The 15,440-nt window shown below is 41.5% G+C and overlaps 1 protein-coding gene across 1 annotated transcript in view; it reads right to left on the minus strand.

Annotated features, from left to right (window-relative positions):
- lrp5 (low density lipoprotein receptor-related protein 5) overlaps positions 1-15,440 on the minus strand; it is a 105,661-nt gene that overhangs the window by 18,900 nt on the left and 71,321 nt on the right. The window contains exons 12-16 of the mRNA XM_033635281.2: positions 8,432-8,648; positions 8,146-8,299; positions 4,293-4,428; positions 3,791-4,035; positions 1,547-1,731 (exon numbers count right to left, since the gene is read on the minus strand). Coding sequence (XP_033491172.1) covers positions 1,547-1,731; positions 3,791-4,035; positions 4,293-4,428; positions 8,146-8,299; positions 8,432-8,648 — 937 coding nt within the window. The remainder of the gene's footprint in view (positions 1-1,546; positions 1,732-3,790; positions 4,036-4,292; positions 4,429-8,145; positions 8,300-8,431; positions 8,649-15,440) is intronic.

A 15,440-nucleotide genomic window follows, 5' to 3' on the forward strand; every position in this document is an offset into this window, starting at 1 on the left:
CCCACTTTTGAGGGTTTCCTATCAAAATGGTTGATGAGTTTTAAACCACATGGTCAGGAGGAGATGAGGTCAGCAAATGCAAACTTGTGGCCACAGAAACATGAAAAACTAGAATTACCGCCTCATGTTTGTATGCCTCCACAAACTAGTTGGGTTAGTTTACATCCATGTGTGTCCAGACTCATATGTAGCCATGACAGTAGACAATTCCTCAAATATGGGAGGAATATGCTGCAAAGAAGCTACAAATTATAAAACATGGATGATTCAAACACCCAGCAGCACAGAAGTTCTATACAAGCAGCACAGGTGGATTAGTGTCACCAATTCAGTATCTGACCAAATGTCTCCTCTTCTGTTCCTAATGGCCAGAAAACTGTTTTTGCAGTAATATGATGCAATATGATGTCACAGTAAAGTTGCATATTAAAAGTCATTACTACAATTTTATCCTATTAGACATGAAAATTTTGTCATAATTGACATATAAATTCTTGAGCTATGGCCAAAAACATATTTTGTGAGGTCACAGTGACCTTTGACACCAAAATCTTTATCAGTTCATTCTTGTGTCCAAGTGGACGTTTGTGCCAAACTTGAAGAAATTCCCTCAAGGTGTATTTGAGATATCCCATTCATGAGATCAAGATGAAGAAGGTCACAGTGACCTTGACCTCTGACCACCAAAATGTAATCACTTCATCCTTGAGTCCAAGCGGACCTTTGTGCCAAATTTGAAGAAATACCTTTGAGCCGTTCTTGTGATATTGTGTTCACAGTAATGGTACAGACAGACAGACAGACAACTCGAAAACAAAATGCCTCCGGCCACAGCTATCGCCGGTGCAGTGGCATAAAAATACAGCCAATCACATGATGACTGCAGGTCATGTTGTATTTTGTGGTGGTGATGAGGCAATGAAAAAAACGTCAGAAAGATGTTGCCAGCCTGCGTACACTGCTGTAATTGAAGCCAAATCTGAGGCTCATTTTTTTTTTTCATTAAAGCGCTTTGGGGTTGCATTGATGTATGAAAGGCGCTATATAAATAAAGTTTGATTGATTGATTGATTGATTGATTGATTTTTGGTCACAAACTCATCTTTGTCTAAATGAATGCTTGCATGTTAAACAAACAATTATATTTTATTTAGTTTGGAGTATATTTGGAGCATGTTTGCTTGATTGGGTTTCTCATAGCTTAACTTCATCTCAAAATTTAATACCCATCACACAACTATATGTTTCAAGACTTACTGATCATAAATTTTGAATATCAAATTTTTTTAAAGGATTTTTAAGGATCTGTAGGAACCATGACTGTAATAAATATATTTTGCTACCAATTATTTGATTAGGTTCATTTTAATGTGTGCCTTCAGTGTGCAATGAGGATTACCCTACTCACACAACCAACACCCACCATTTAGTTAGTGTGAGTGTTTTGTTTTTTTTAGGTGGAAATTTTATGTTATGAAATGAGCCATAAGCCTATTGATGTACAAAGAATATTAGGATAGCTTAGAGTATGTTTTTGTGTCCAAACCTTGCATGTTGGTGCTTTCGATCATGCACGTGTCCAAGTCGGTCCAGTATAGTCGATGGTCTACGTAGTCAATGGTCAGTCCGTTGGCCCGCCCCACTTTATCCACCAGTGTTGTGATGGTGCTGCCATCCATGTAGGCTCTGGCTATACGAGGTCGACCACCCCACTCTGTCCAGTACATGTAGCTGTGGAGACAAAACACTGTTTCAGCCCGGGACACACACGCCTAAACTATCCATCTCTGTATGTGAGAGAGTTACGGTAGGTTCCCTAAAATCAGTTTATCTGGGGTTTTTTTGGATAAAATATTTACGTAGGTGGTTCATCTATTCCACACTGAGAACCTGTTTCCATTTTGTAACATTTGTTTTGTTAAGTTCTGTGAAAGCAGACAACTGTGCTGTTGTCTTTATTAATGTGTGAGCATGGCTATGTGATCATTAAATGACATCAGGTGCCTCCAGGCGTGCGTGCTGACAGCTCTGCACCATGACATCATCAAGATACCACCAAGTGACTGACATGTGTTAGGGAATTTGACACGCTGGCACAGGTACTTAACACCCACATAAACACACAAACACACACAGGGGCAAATCAGAGTGTCTGGGGGTGGTTTGGCCTGAGATGAACAGTGATTAACAAACAGGTTTAATAGCATCATCCCTCTCAGCTGGAGGTTATGGGTGAAAAGAGGCAGGATGCTGGCTGTTGTACCCACATACCAGCACAATGACATCACTACACTCTCACTACCTCAGACAGAGTGAAGAGGCACGCTACATGAAGTCATTGGCACCAACTCACACCCTTGAAAGAAGCGGCCCTTCAGCATAATACAGGTGTCTGACAGTGAATCACCTCCACAGGGCTGCTCCACTAACTGCTCTATCAAATGTTCAGCTGTTCAAAGCGGGCCACATGCAGCCCAGAAGCAACCTCTGAGTGGCCTGAACAGGGATGGGTACCGAGACCTGGTATTTAACCGCCCGGGGCAAAATTAATCAAGACCGTAATAATAATAATAATAATAATAAGCTCCAACATTATTGGCTCTTTTATCGTTACTTTTTAAAGGTTTGGTTTCATGTATCATCATGCTGCAGCCTCTCTCCTGCCCTGTGCATGTCAGGGCTGACCCCCTCCACACACGCGCAGATACACAGACACACAGACACAGAGAGAGAGAGAGAGAGAGAGAGAGAGAGAGAGAGAGAGAGAGAGACAGACAGACAGAGAGAGAGAGAGAGAGAGAGAGAGAGAGAGAGAGAGAGAGAGAGAGAGAGAAAGCGAGATGAAGGAAATATAACTTCAAGAATAAGACATTGACGACAACTATGCTTGTTACTGTAAGTACAATACAACCTCTCCCAGTAAAACACCAATTCTTTATCAATACGCGTGATCAGCATGTGCAAAGCCATATTTCAATCTGCTCTGTCCACAGTCTCATTCACCGCTATTGTGGTTTACGATTGTGGTCTACACAAGCACATCGTGCTAACAGGGCTAACAGCAAATTGTTAAAAACAAACTAAAATGAAAGCAGAGTAGAAGTAGAAGTAGGAGTAGTACAAGTATCACATAATCTGGAAATGTACCTGAGGCAACCAAAATGCAGACAAAATGTAGCCGAGGCAGCCGACCTGTAGACAGTAAGTCTCCTCAGTAGAGGGGGGACAGAGAGCAGGCTGAATGACTTATACTGATGTCTGTGTTCTTCATGCTAAGATAACATTATTTTTTTTCACCCAGTATTGTGATGGCAGGAAGAATATTTATTTTATTAACATGTTAGATTTGTTTACAGTGAGATATTATTGAGTTTCTATAGTGACTTTGTTGTTGCAGACTTGACTGTTGCTGCCACAGACTGTGTAAAACTATATCCTGTGTATTTGACCTAAAAGGAAAACTTCAAGAGGTGAGGTGTGTGCATGTATGTGTGTGTGTGTGTGTGTGTGTGTGAAGGAGAGAGGGGAGAGGGAGAGAGGGAGATGTCAGTGGAGAGACAGACTATGTTATTAGTTACTGTAGTTAGTGTTTCTGCATTATGTTGAGGAGGGAGATATATATATATATATATATATATATATACACACATATATATATGTCTACATATATATAAACCCCCCCCAAAAAAGCAGATTGATAGGTTGCTGAAAATGTGGCGGTTTTTCATAAATTAGCAATTTTTACCAATATGTCAATCAGATTTTTAAATTGTGTTGTTTCCATTCTCACCCGTTGGCTGGGTCCAGTGCTAATGATCGTGGGTTGTCCAGTGAGCGTGGGTTGTCAAGATCCTTACAGACCAGAACCTGCCGGTACTGGCCGTCCAGCCGGGCCACCTCGATGCGGTTCGTGCCTGTATCAGCCCAGTAGATGTTTCGACCCATCCAGTCAACTGCCATGCCCTCTGGGTAGTCCAGTCCGAACTCAATGACATGTTCTACAGAGCTGCCATTCATATACGCTCTGCTGATTGTCTGAGAGGCACAGAAATTCAAAGTCATGAAATGACCAAAAAACCCTTAAATAAGGAATCAGGTCAGATAAAATAAACAATACAGTGCCTACATGTATTCTGACTGAATTATTTCACATACTTTTTTTTTTTTTTTTTACAGAAGTACACATATACAACCCTACTTATTTTATATAATGTTTTTTTAAATCAAAGTGTGTTTCTGAAACAACATAAATTCCAACTCAGACTCCAATAAATTTCCACTGCTCAGCCTACCTTGGCTTGTATGTCTGTCCAGTATATTCTCCTTTCAGAGACATCAAAGTCGAGAGCAGAGGCCTCTTTAACTCCTGTCAGAGGGATGGCCACATCATTGCTGTTGGTACCCAAAGAGATACTCCGGATGTTGTCCCTGAGGAAAAAATAGCATTTTGCAAATTTAATGTAGGTCAGGACCTCACCAATTCATTATGTTTTCACACACAATCATTGATGTTCAGAGTCATGAAAGGCAGGGCTATAGTCAAGACCGCTTGCACTGAGACTGAGAAGTCCAAGCTTAAGCAGTTTTGAGATTGAGTTGAAACAGGCTTGAAACTAAGTCAAGACTGACTCAATGAAAAATTTAAAGAAACAAAATGAATTCTGACTTAGCTATGATGACAAAAATGTAACACAATGTCGACACAGGAGGAGTAGTGTGAGTCGCATGTCTGCTGCTGCAGACAGCAGCTGTTTGTGTCTACACAGGATGTGTTCAGGCACCATACTGAGTGTAGCTCACATGGATTTGGCCCAGCCCACAATCACTATTGTTACATGTGTAAAACATAGGTAAAAAGAAGTGACCTATTGTTCTCTTTTTCAGGTTCATACTTGTATTTAAGGTTCCTACAAGAAAATCTTTACTTTCATGGTAAAAAAACCCTTTATTTTCCTTATACTGTCTGTGCTGAAACACATCTGTAGGCCCAGCTGTTTTATTGTTAAATATGTTTTATTCATTACAGTTTTGTTAATACACTGAAATGATAAACTTATTTGGGTGTCTGATTTCTTAATGGTGATTGTGAATATTATCTTCACACAGGGGTATCAGCATTTCATATTATATTATAATGCTAAGTCCTTTTGCACCAGAATGTTAGTAACCAAATCATAAGCACTTAAGACATGTTATTTTTGGTTAATGGCCCTTTCATCGTCATTTACAAGCATGTCAGAGTTATCTTTTCTGCTTTGTTGCTCTGGTGGTGATTAACAAGTAACAAGCTGACTGTGAAAGCGTTACACAGGGTTTTATCATGTTTATCTGGAATGAGAGTGAGATGGTGTGGTGTGGTGTGGCTGGCCATCTGCTGCTGCTGCTGCTTTGGTTGGTGTTTTTGTTGTTTCTATCCCTTGGCACTATACAGATCGAGTCTCTGCTGGTGTATGATCGCCAATTCCTGTTGGATCTTCGACATAATGTCAGAGATCTAGGTGCGTTTGATCATGGTGGACAGAAAACTTTGCCCTCGCTCCTGGCGGGAATCCCTAATCACCTTTACCGGGCCTCGGCCCTACCCTCCCGGCGGATCATATGCCTGTATTATTCGAAGTTGGTTTCTCATGTGTTGCAGTTAAATCTTGTGCTTCTGCTTGGTGCCGTCTGACTTTTAATCCTTTCACTGCCGGTCAGTTCTTTGCTGCGTTCGACCAGCTCTTTGTCCCCTCTGACTCAACATCTGTTGACACGGAGGAGCTCAGTTCCTGGTGTCACTCCTCCTGCCGAAACATACTGGACTCTGTAGCTTCATTAAAAACTGTGCAGCCTAAAGCTAAACCTGAGCCCTGGTTCAACGACAGAACTTGCGCAGCCAGACAGGAGTGAAGCTGAACGCAGGTGGGAGAAGGACAAGCTGCAGGTTTCTTTCCAAATCCTAAAGGACTGTTGGTGCCGTTACCAATACACTGTTTAAGAGGCCAAAAGAGAACACTTGTCCAACATTATTGTGTCTAATCATCACAACCCACGTGTGTTATTCAAAACTATTGACTCTGTTCTTAATGCCCCACAGTCTGTCTGCATGGAAGCATCCCCTGAAATGTGCAATAGCTTCCTGCACTTTTTCAGTGACAAGGTTGTTACCACAAGGGCTTTTATCTCAACTCCTGCCTCTGACCCCTCTGTCTCTGCTCCTAGTTCGGCTGTGTTTGATAAGTTTGAGCTGTGACTCTGTAGCTTTTAGAAGACGTGGTTGGCCATATTATGCCATCAGGTTCTCCGGGTGACGCTGTCCCTCCTCACTTTTTCAAAAAAGGTTTTCCCTGGTATAGGACAGTCAGTTCTGGCCATTATTAACAGCAGTCTGTCTTTTGGTGTTGTCCCCCTAAGTTTTAAACATGCACTATGCTGGCCAATTTCAGGCCCATCTCCAAGCTGCCTTTTATCTCAAAAATCCTGGAGAAAGCTGTTCATGCTGAGTTAAGGTTGTTTATGGATGAGCATGATATCCTGGAGGTCTTTCAATCTGGTTTTGAAACACTGCATAGCACAGAGTGCGCAATATTAAGAGTTTCTAATTACATCCTCCTGGTTAATGACTCTGGTGACTATGTCATTCTTGTTCTGCTGTACCTAACAGCGGCCTTTGATACTGTGGACCACAATATCTTAATGGCGTGGTTACGGCACCTAGTGGGCATTTGTGGTAGTGCTCTGGAGTGGGTTAGGTCTTATCTGGCAGACAGAATTATGTGTGTAAGCATTGGTGGTTCTGTGTCCTGCTCTGTTCCTCTGTCATATGGGGTTCCACAGGGTTCAATTTTAGGGCCCCTGCTTTTCTCACTCTATTTACTGCCTCTGGGTTCCATCCTTAGAAAGTGTGGTATTTTTTTCCATTGTTATGCTGACGATAGTCAGATATATGTGCCGTTGAAGAAGAAAGATGCTTTCTCACTTAAACCACTTCTGTTACGTCTCAAAGACATTAAAGCCTGGATGGCCCTGAACTTTTTAAATTTTAATGAAAAGAAAACAGAAGTGATGGTGTTTGGTCTCAATGGCTCTTGTGGACCTCCCCCCTGTTGACTTGGGCCCCTTGGAAATTATGTGAAGCCAACAGTTTCAAACTTGGGTTTTAAGATGGACAGTGATTTTAAATTGGATCGGCAGATTGGTGCAGTAGCTAAGTCCAGCTTTTTTCATCTTAGGCACCTGGCAAAGGTTAAGCACTTTCTTGCACAACAGCACTTTGAAACAGTAATCCATGCCTTCATCACATCTCCGCTGGATTATGGTAACGCATTTTATTTTGGAGTCAGCCAGTCCTCCCTCGCACGTCTCCAGTTGGTTCAAAATGCTGCTGCTCGTCTCTTAGCTGAAGCATGCAAGAGGGATCACATAACTCCCATTCTGGCCTCCCTCCACTGGCTGCCTGTGCACTTTAGAGTTCAATAAGATTCTTTCATTTGTTTTTAAATCTTAAAATGGTCTCGCCCCGCCTAACCTCTCTGAGCTGCTCCATCCCTACACTCCTGCTCAGTGCCTCAGGTCAGCTGATCAGCTGCTCCTGGAGGTACCGAGGTCCAAGTGGAAGCTCAGAGGGGATAGAGCTTTTTCTGTTGCTGCTCCCAAACTTTGGAACGACCTACCTTTGCGCATCGGACAAGCCCCCTCACTGTCCATTTTTAAAACTCGTCTTAAAACCCATTTTTATTCCTTGGCTTTCAACTCAGCATGAGACTCTGCTCTTGTTTTAGTGTTTTCATTGTTTATGTTTGTTTTATGTCTGATGTTTTTATGTTTATGTACAACACTGTTTTTAAAGTACTCTATAAAAAAAGTTGAGTTGAGTTGAGAGTTATCTGTCTATTCTACTTTTTTAACATTCATATTCTTCATATATACTTGTATATCTTTGAGATATGTTGCTTTGTTAACTGTGCTGTATCATTTACCTGATGTTTTGTACATGTTCACCTTGTCAACTTAAAAACAAAAAATCAGTCATATCAGCAGAAATTAGCATGTTGGCCAATTCCGATATTTCATTTTAAACCCATTATCGGCCAATACGGATGACGTGTCGATATTATTGTGCATCCCTACTTTTCAGTTCTACTGCAGGTTGACAGGTAGGCGTACCTGTTGGTGAAGAGCAGGAAGGCCTCAGGCACCACACAAGTCTGCAGGTCTGAGAGAAGCTCCATCCCCATGGGACAGGCACAGCTGACAGCCTGTCGACACCAGAAACACAGATGGCTGCATCCGCCATTATCCACCGCACAGCCATTTGTACCTGGACACAGATCGAAAGAGGGAAACAAGATAAAAGACGTAAGATGTAAAATGTTTTAAATATTTTTCTTATTTTAATTTTTGCTCCATGTTACTGTTGTTTTGAAATTAGCTGAAAACCTTTCCTTCTTACCGTATGTCTCTGTCACTTTAGTGGCCTTCAGCCCCATTAAATCCGGCAGCTGATCGATGATGATCTCTCGTACAGCCGTAGCTTTGTGGACCCTCTCAATGCTGCGTCTTTGCCAGTCAGTCCAGTAGATGTAATCACCAAGCAGAGTAAAACCAAAGATATGAGGCAGCTTGTCCTCCAGCAGAGTCTGTCTGTTACTGCCATCCACGTTGATCACCTGAGACAGGAACAGATAGAGGAGACAGGAAAACTTTCAGAGCTTTTCCAAGGCAAAGCCAACTCATTCTTACAGCCTTACATTCTTCGTGGTCAAAACACTGCGAGCCACGAAATACAAAAATATTTAAGGGTTAGACTTTACAATTGTAGGAGAATAAAAAGATTGAAAGTTGAAACATTTCCACTAATGTCCCAAAAAACTTGTGTGTCATAAGCACCAAATCTACCAGCTCCATGGCTGTTATTCTGTAGCTGACCCTGACCTTTGACCTCCCAGAGGAGGGATCCATATCCATCCAGGGAGTAATAGAAGAGCACATACAAAGAAGGGGTAAAGAAGCTGGGGAAGAGGTGGAAGAGGAAAGAAGAGCTGGAGGAAACAGGATGGAGTGAGATACTGACTGCTGAAGCAAAAGGCAAAAAATGGGACTGTCCACAGGAAGTTATGTCTACCAAAATAGCTGACATCTACAGTGCGGGACAAAATAATGGAAACACCAGCTGAAAAGTGATTTTCAGCAAGAAGGGGAATTCCACCCATTTTAACATTACCATATTACTCTCTCTGCCAGGAGAGCCTTACAGTACAGTACTGTGATGACCAGCAGAAAGTTAAACCTGACAGGCTCATCTGCGTCAGGTCACAAAAAGCATACACTGACAGAAGTGGCCCTGGTCTTTATCAGTACAGTAAAATGTGATTGTGATGCGAAGACCTGAACTTGATTATCTGGAAACAAATTGAGTTTGTTGTAATGTCTCCATCTGAATGGAAAGTCAGGAGGACCGAGAGGGTGCCACCATTTACAGAGCTGTGAGAGAGCTCAATCCTCTGCAACTTACAGCAACACAAAATTAGACAAAACACAAGAAAACCACCTCACCACTTTGACAACACAGACATGACAAAACACTGCAAATAAGCTAAACACAAATAATCAATTCAGGGCAGCAGTAGCTCAGTCCATAGGGACTGGAGGGTTGCTGGTTCAAATCCCTGTGCAGACCAAAAATGGAGTGTGGACTAGTAGCTGGAGAGGCACCAGTTCACCTCCTGGGCACACCAAGGTGCCCTTGACCAACAAGGTGCCCTTGACCAAGGGGACCTGTCCGAGGCAGCCCCCTCACTCTGATGTCTCTCCAGTTTAATGCATGTATAGGTCCTGTTTGTGCATGTGTGTGTATTGTATGCCTGGCCTGTGTGTACATGACAACAGACTGAAAAAAATTGAAAACTGAAAACTGCCGATTCCGCTTTTTGCAAAATCCAATTATCTTTCTTTTTAACAACTGTAATTGGCAGCATACCCAAACATATTTTAAACATTTGTTCAAAGCCAATGGAAACTTGACTTGAAATAGTAAAAATACATATATGCTATCAAAGATGAGAGTCTTATTAAGCATTCACAAAAATCTCAGAAAAAAAATGTTCATTTCTATAAGAAGACCTAGTTCAAAAACAGCTCACTGGGCTGCTCAAACTAGCACTCGATTGACAGCTCCCTTTAGGCTCAAGTACCTTTATTTTCCTTTTAATCATTTGCATCAAATGATTTGCTGCCACAGAGTAAGATACCGAATCTATCACATGGACCCTACTTGGTAAGAAAACTAACTAGATTAGCATTCTCCATTCATTAACATGAAATAGTTAGCATTAGCATTTCTATGTGCATCTTTTGAGCTGATAATCAACTACCCAAGCAGTCTGCTCTTAACTAATCAGCTAACTAGCAGACCTGGGTAGATGACCCATACTTGTCTTTTTATAGAGTTATACCTCCTGGACTAAGTGTTTATGCATCTTCCATGCACTTACATGAAATGGTTTGCATTAACTTTGCTCATTTACATGTTTAAGATACTTATCAGCTCAATAGTTACAGATTTGTGTGGTATAGGCCTACTGCAGTCTGCTAGTTGGCTTAACGCAGTAGCTTTCAAACCATGTGCTGCATGCACTTACAACTGTTAAGCACAGGTTGCAGCAGCTAATAATAATACTATTTGAAAATTCGAAACAGAAATGGTCATAAGAAATTTCGTGTAAACCAAAACTGAGGATGCATAGTCTAATTAAGCATATGTACCGCTCGGAGCACTATGTCACCCTTAACCTGACCAGAGCTCAGACGTCTGTCTGTGCCCAGTTAAGATGTGGTATCCTGCCTCTGGCAGTGGAGACTGGACACTTTCAGAAAATTTCACTTTTGTGATCTGGGAGAGATTGAAAATGAAATACACTTTCTGTTCTACTATCCATTTTATCACAATCTCAGATATAAGCTTTCCTTAAATTGTCTGCAGAATTTCCTGATTTGTTTTCCATGACTGATGAATGTAGACATGAGTTTCTGTCTATAGACAAAGTGTTTCAGTTAGCTCGTTTTGTGTCAAATGCTTAGGCATTTTAAAGATATGGTTCGTACCCGGAGCTGGAAATTAACACCAGCCACCAGCCAAATGCTGGTAAAATATGCAGGTGGCTGCTAGATTTTTCTTCACTCACTGGCCACAAAATCAATGGTAATCTATTGGGTGGCTGGTAGATTTTGGAATCCATCAGCCACAGAGGCAGGTTGACAAAAAAGGTAATTTCTAACCTTGTTTGTACCATGATATTATTGCTCTTGCTAATAATGGTTTGTAGTGTAATGTAAGTTTATGTGGGCTCGGCATCTTTTTTTATATGAGAGTTAAATAAAAGATCTGAATCTGAATCATTAAGTGTCAGTTACTGTCTGTGCTGCTGTTTGCAACATGAACTGTGATAAATGTGATGGACACAAGATCAGCTGCATCTGAGACTGTCCCGTTGGTCACCGGTCATGGCCGATCAAGCTGAAAATCAGCTGATTCCAGTCACCAGCAGATCAATTGGTCCATTTCTCATTTTCTTTGACTTACATTACAGTAAATGGATCTTTGAGTTTTGAAGTGTTAGACGGTAAAAACAAGACATTTGAAGACACTTTAGATACTTTAGGCTTTAGAAAACTGTAAGAGACATTTTTTACTATTTTCTGAAGATCAATTTGATTAAATTCAATTTCATATATAAAGCTCAATATCACAAATCACAATTTGCCCTGAGGGCCACTGGACCCTCACAGTGGATAAGGAAAAACTCCCCTAAAAAAAAAAAACTTTAACAGGGAAAAAATGGTAGAAACCTCAGGAAGAGCAACTGCGAAGGGATCCCTCTTCCAGCAAAGTTTAACAGACAACATGATAAAATAATAATCAGAAAAATCATAAAGAAAATAGTTTGTAGTTGCAGCCCTGCTGACAACACAATAAGCTAACAATGTTTATTTATGTTTCAGATATTAGCCGCTAACTAATTAGTTGTATGTTACTACTGTTTCTGTATTGAGCATAAAACCAACAAGCACGTCTTTATTGTGGTCTGTTCCACAACCACTTGCTTCACTCACATACCTTACTGCTAATACTTTGTTAAAAGAAACTTTAATATCAGTTGATCGCTGAAGGTGCAAGGTGGCCGAATTAAACAAGGAAAGGATGAAAGCTGCTCTGAGTTAAAGTTCCATGTAAGTTAGAGATTCTTGTTATATCGTCATTTACACGAAACAGAAACAGATGGAGAGACAATATTTAGTTCACTGCAAATGTCCGTGCTGATTACACACAACACTAATACACACATAAATTAAAACTCACTATTTCTCAGTACCTGTCTGTCAGTTTTGTATATGTGTGTGTGTGTGTGTGTGTGTGTGTGTGTCACAAGGCATCTATTACTAGACCGATGAAAACTGATACAGACAGCCCTGCCAACAAACCCCCCACTGTGTGTGTGTGGTTGTGTGTGTGCATGTTTCTACGAGCAGAAAGTGAGAGCTGCAATTGACAAGGCTGCAATTAGAACTTGTGTCCAGCCCTCCTCCTCACCGCCTGTGCTATTACTGGACTGGCGTCGACTGAAATAGACACACGCTTTTATTTTAGACACACTCCAGTCATCTGCAGCCTGCGTGAGGGTGTGCGTTTGTTTGTCTGTGTGTGTCACACGCTGCCTGAAATTCTTCAGAGTGCCATGCCAGAGATTTCACAAATGGGAGGAATTCTGTTGGACAGTTTGTGACAATGCTTGGCAATAGTTTAGTGCAGATTAGATTAAGATGCTAACCTTAAAAAGCACAGGGAAGGAGAAACTGATTCCCACACATGGTTAAAACATGGCCCAGTCTGTGAAATGTAACTGCTATCCGTGTGTGTGTTTATTTTTCTTGCTGTGGTCTGGGTCACACAGTGTGAGTACTGGAGGGTATAAGGCCATGTTCAGACTCACAATAAAACTGCACAGAGGGCTCTGGCAGCAAGGCAACATCATCCAGCAGAGCAGCGTGTGTGCCAATCAAATGCATGCAAGCACACATTTCCAGCAGATTACATTGTAACATGATCCGTGTTATTCTACTGTTTACCTTGTGATCATAGAGACAGCGGATTAAAATGATTATCTTCACATGAACATGTGCAGCTTGTGAAAACACATTTTCCTCCAGAGACAGTAACTACTATTTATCAATAAACCAAGCGTGGTTTAGGACTTCTAAATCCTCACCCAAATTTCCAGCGCGTTCAGTGAATCAAGTAAGTCAGCTGTATTGTTCATTGACAGATGATCCTTTGGTTGGAGAAACAATCGTCCAATCAGAGCTTTGTTGACAGGATTAAGAAAGGGGACGTCATCTGGTTTACTGCCTGGCTACATTCATGAAAAACAGAGACAGAGCTAGAACACACAGTAGAGTGCAGATCTCTACCAAGTAATTGTATTTCAGCTGCCCGAGCTGATCACCACCACTCCAGACAATTCTTGTAATTCCAGCAAACATGGTGCAGTGCGTTTCAGAGGATACAATAAAATTATGAGGATGAATGTATTTTTAATAACTTAAGGACAGCCCCAAATCTTTGACTTACTTTGTCTGTAGGCTACAGAATGACAAAGTAACATTAACAACAATAAACACAATTTCAGCAAAGAAAGAACGAAACAAAGAAAGAAACCATTTAAATACATAGCCTAATTACTTACTTATGGCAGAAGCACAAATATCAAGGAAAAATTACCTTATCAACACATCAGGCAGGCAAAACACTCCGCTTCTTAAACACTCAGTGGATCATAACATACCGGGTATGGAAGTAATCTGCAGATGCTCCGCTTCCAAATGAGACCAAACTTTTCTACTGCTGTTAGTTTTTGAGCCACAACAAAGACAAAAATGCAACAGCAACAAACGGTAAGGATTGTTGTTTTTAGACAAGATTTCCAGAAAACTTGAGGAGTGATGAGTCTGCAGTCAATGGCAGTGTGAAACAGTCACTAAAACAGTTTTGTGTTTTTTTAAAACTGTGAATCACCGCAACCACAAGATGTCCTTTAGCATACAGTCGTACATCTGCACACAAAATATTAGGCTGATTGGTCTGATAGTTTGTGAGATTAGCTGCAGACAGAAACACACACGGCCTCTAGACTACAGCCAGTTATAGTGTATTTCCATGTCAGAAATGTTCACCTCTGTGTAACTCAAGCAGACTCTAGAGGAATTCTACAACAGTGAAAGTGACTCTACTGGGTGACTTGCCAAGACATTAAACCTGTGCTGAAAACGGATGATGACAGAGAATTTGTCTAACCTGAAGGAGTAGAGACCCAGGAATTGCTTAATGTTTGTAAGTCCTTTGGTTTTTCTGAAACTGCATTAGCACATTGCTGTAGCCTGTAACAGAGTCATGCACCGGGTCAGGTACCCAATGGATAACCCACAAAAAGCTGTGTAACAGGTAAAAATATGTATATTTATAAATTTACAGGTACAGGCATGGGTAAAAATGAACTACACGTGGTCGGGCAGCGGGTGAGAACAAAAACATTTTTTTTTATTTTTCAGAATAAAACAAATAAAAAAGATGTGAAGTTTATGTGTAATATTTGATATCTAAATCACTATTATTAAGCCGCAATTAATGTTCCTTTGAAAGTCAGTGACACAAGTACAACTGTTGACGCTGTTGTCACATTTCAAGACACCCAAGGAGGATCCTTCTGAGGTTTTATATGTTGGTGGAGGGATTATGCTAAAAAGTTTCCTAACCTGGCAGTGATTGCGCAGAATGTATTCGAGCGCAGCCAGCGAAAAAAAACTTTTCCTCCACTAGATTTGTAATTCAAGAACGGAGAACCCAGCTTAATATAGGTGACTGTAGCCTGTGTGTGTTTAATCATGGGTGTGGGTCGGGTCGTGGGACTTTTATTAAGAGGTGCAGGCGGGTGCAGCTTTGACTTAGACATAATGACTGGTAACAGGCTGGTTCTGGTGCTGAACTTTAGGGGTATGGGTGGGTGCGGGTTTTCAGAAATGGACCCATGCAGGACTCTGGCCTGTAAGGCTTTGGGTGCCAGTGTGGCGGTGTCTTTCAACATTCATTCATTTTCCACTTATCCTGGTGCAGGATCACAGGGGGGCTGGAGCCTATCCCAGCTGACAATGGGCGAAGGGCAGGGTACACCCTGAACAGGTCGCCAAACTGTCACAGGACTCACACACAGAGACAATTAACCTAACCTGCATGTCTTTGGGCTGGGGGAGGACCTGGGGAAAACCCACACTGACACAGGGAGAACATGCAAACTCCACACAGAAGGGCCCTGAACCAGGATTCACCCTGGCACTCCCTTTCTGTGAGGCAACAGTGCTAACCACTGCACCACTGTGCACCCCCAACATGTTTTTCAAATTGTAGTTGC

The sequence above is a fragment of the Epinephelus lanceolatus genome, chromosome 5 (genome assembly GCF_041903045.1).
Source record: "Epinephelus lanceolatus isolate andai-2023 chromosome 5, ASM4190304v1, whole genome shotgun sequence".
Taxonomy (NCBI): domain Eukaryota; kingdom Metazoa; phylum Chordata; class Actinopteri; order Perciformes; family Serranidae; genus Epinephelus; species Epinephelus lanceolatus.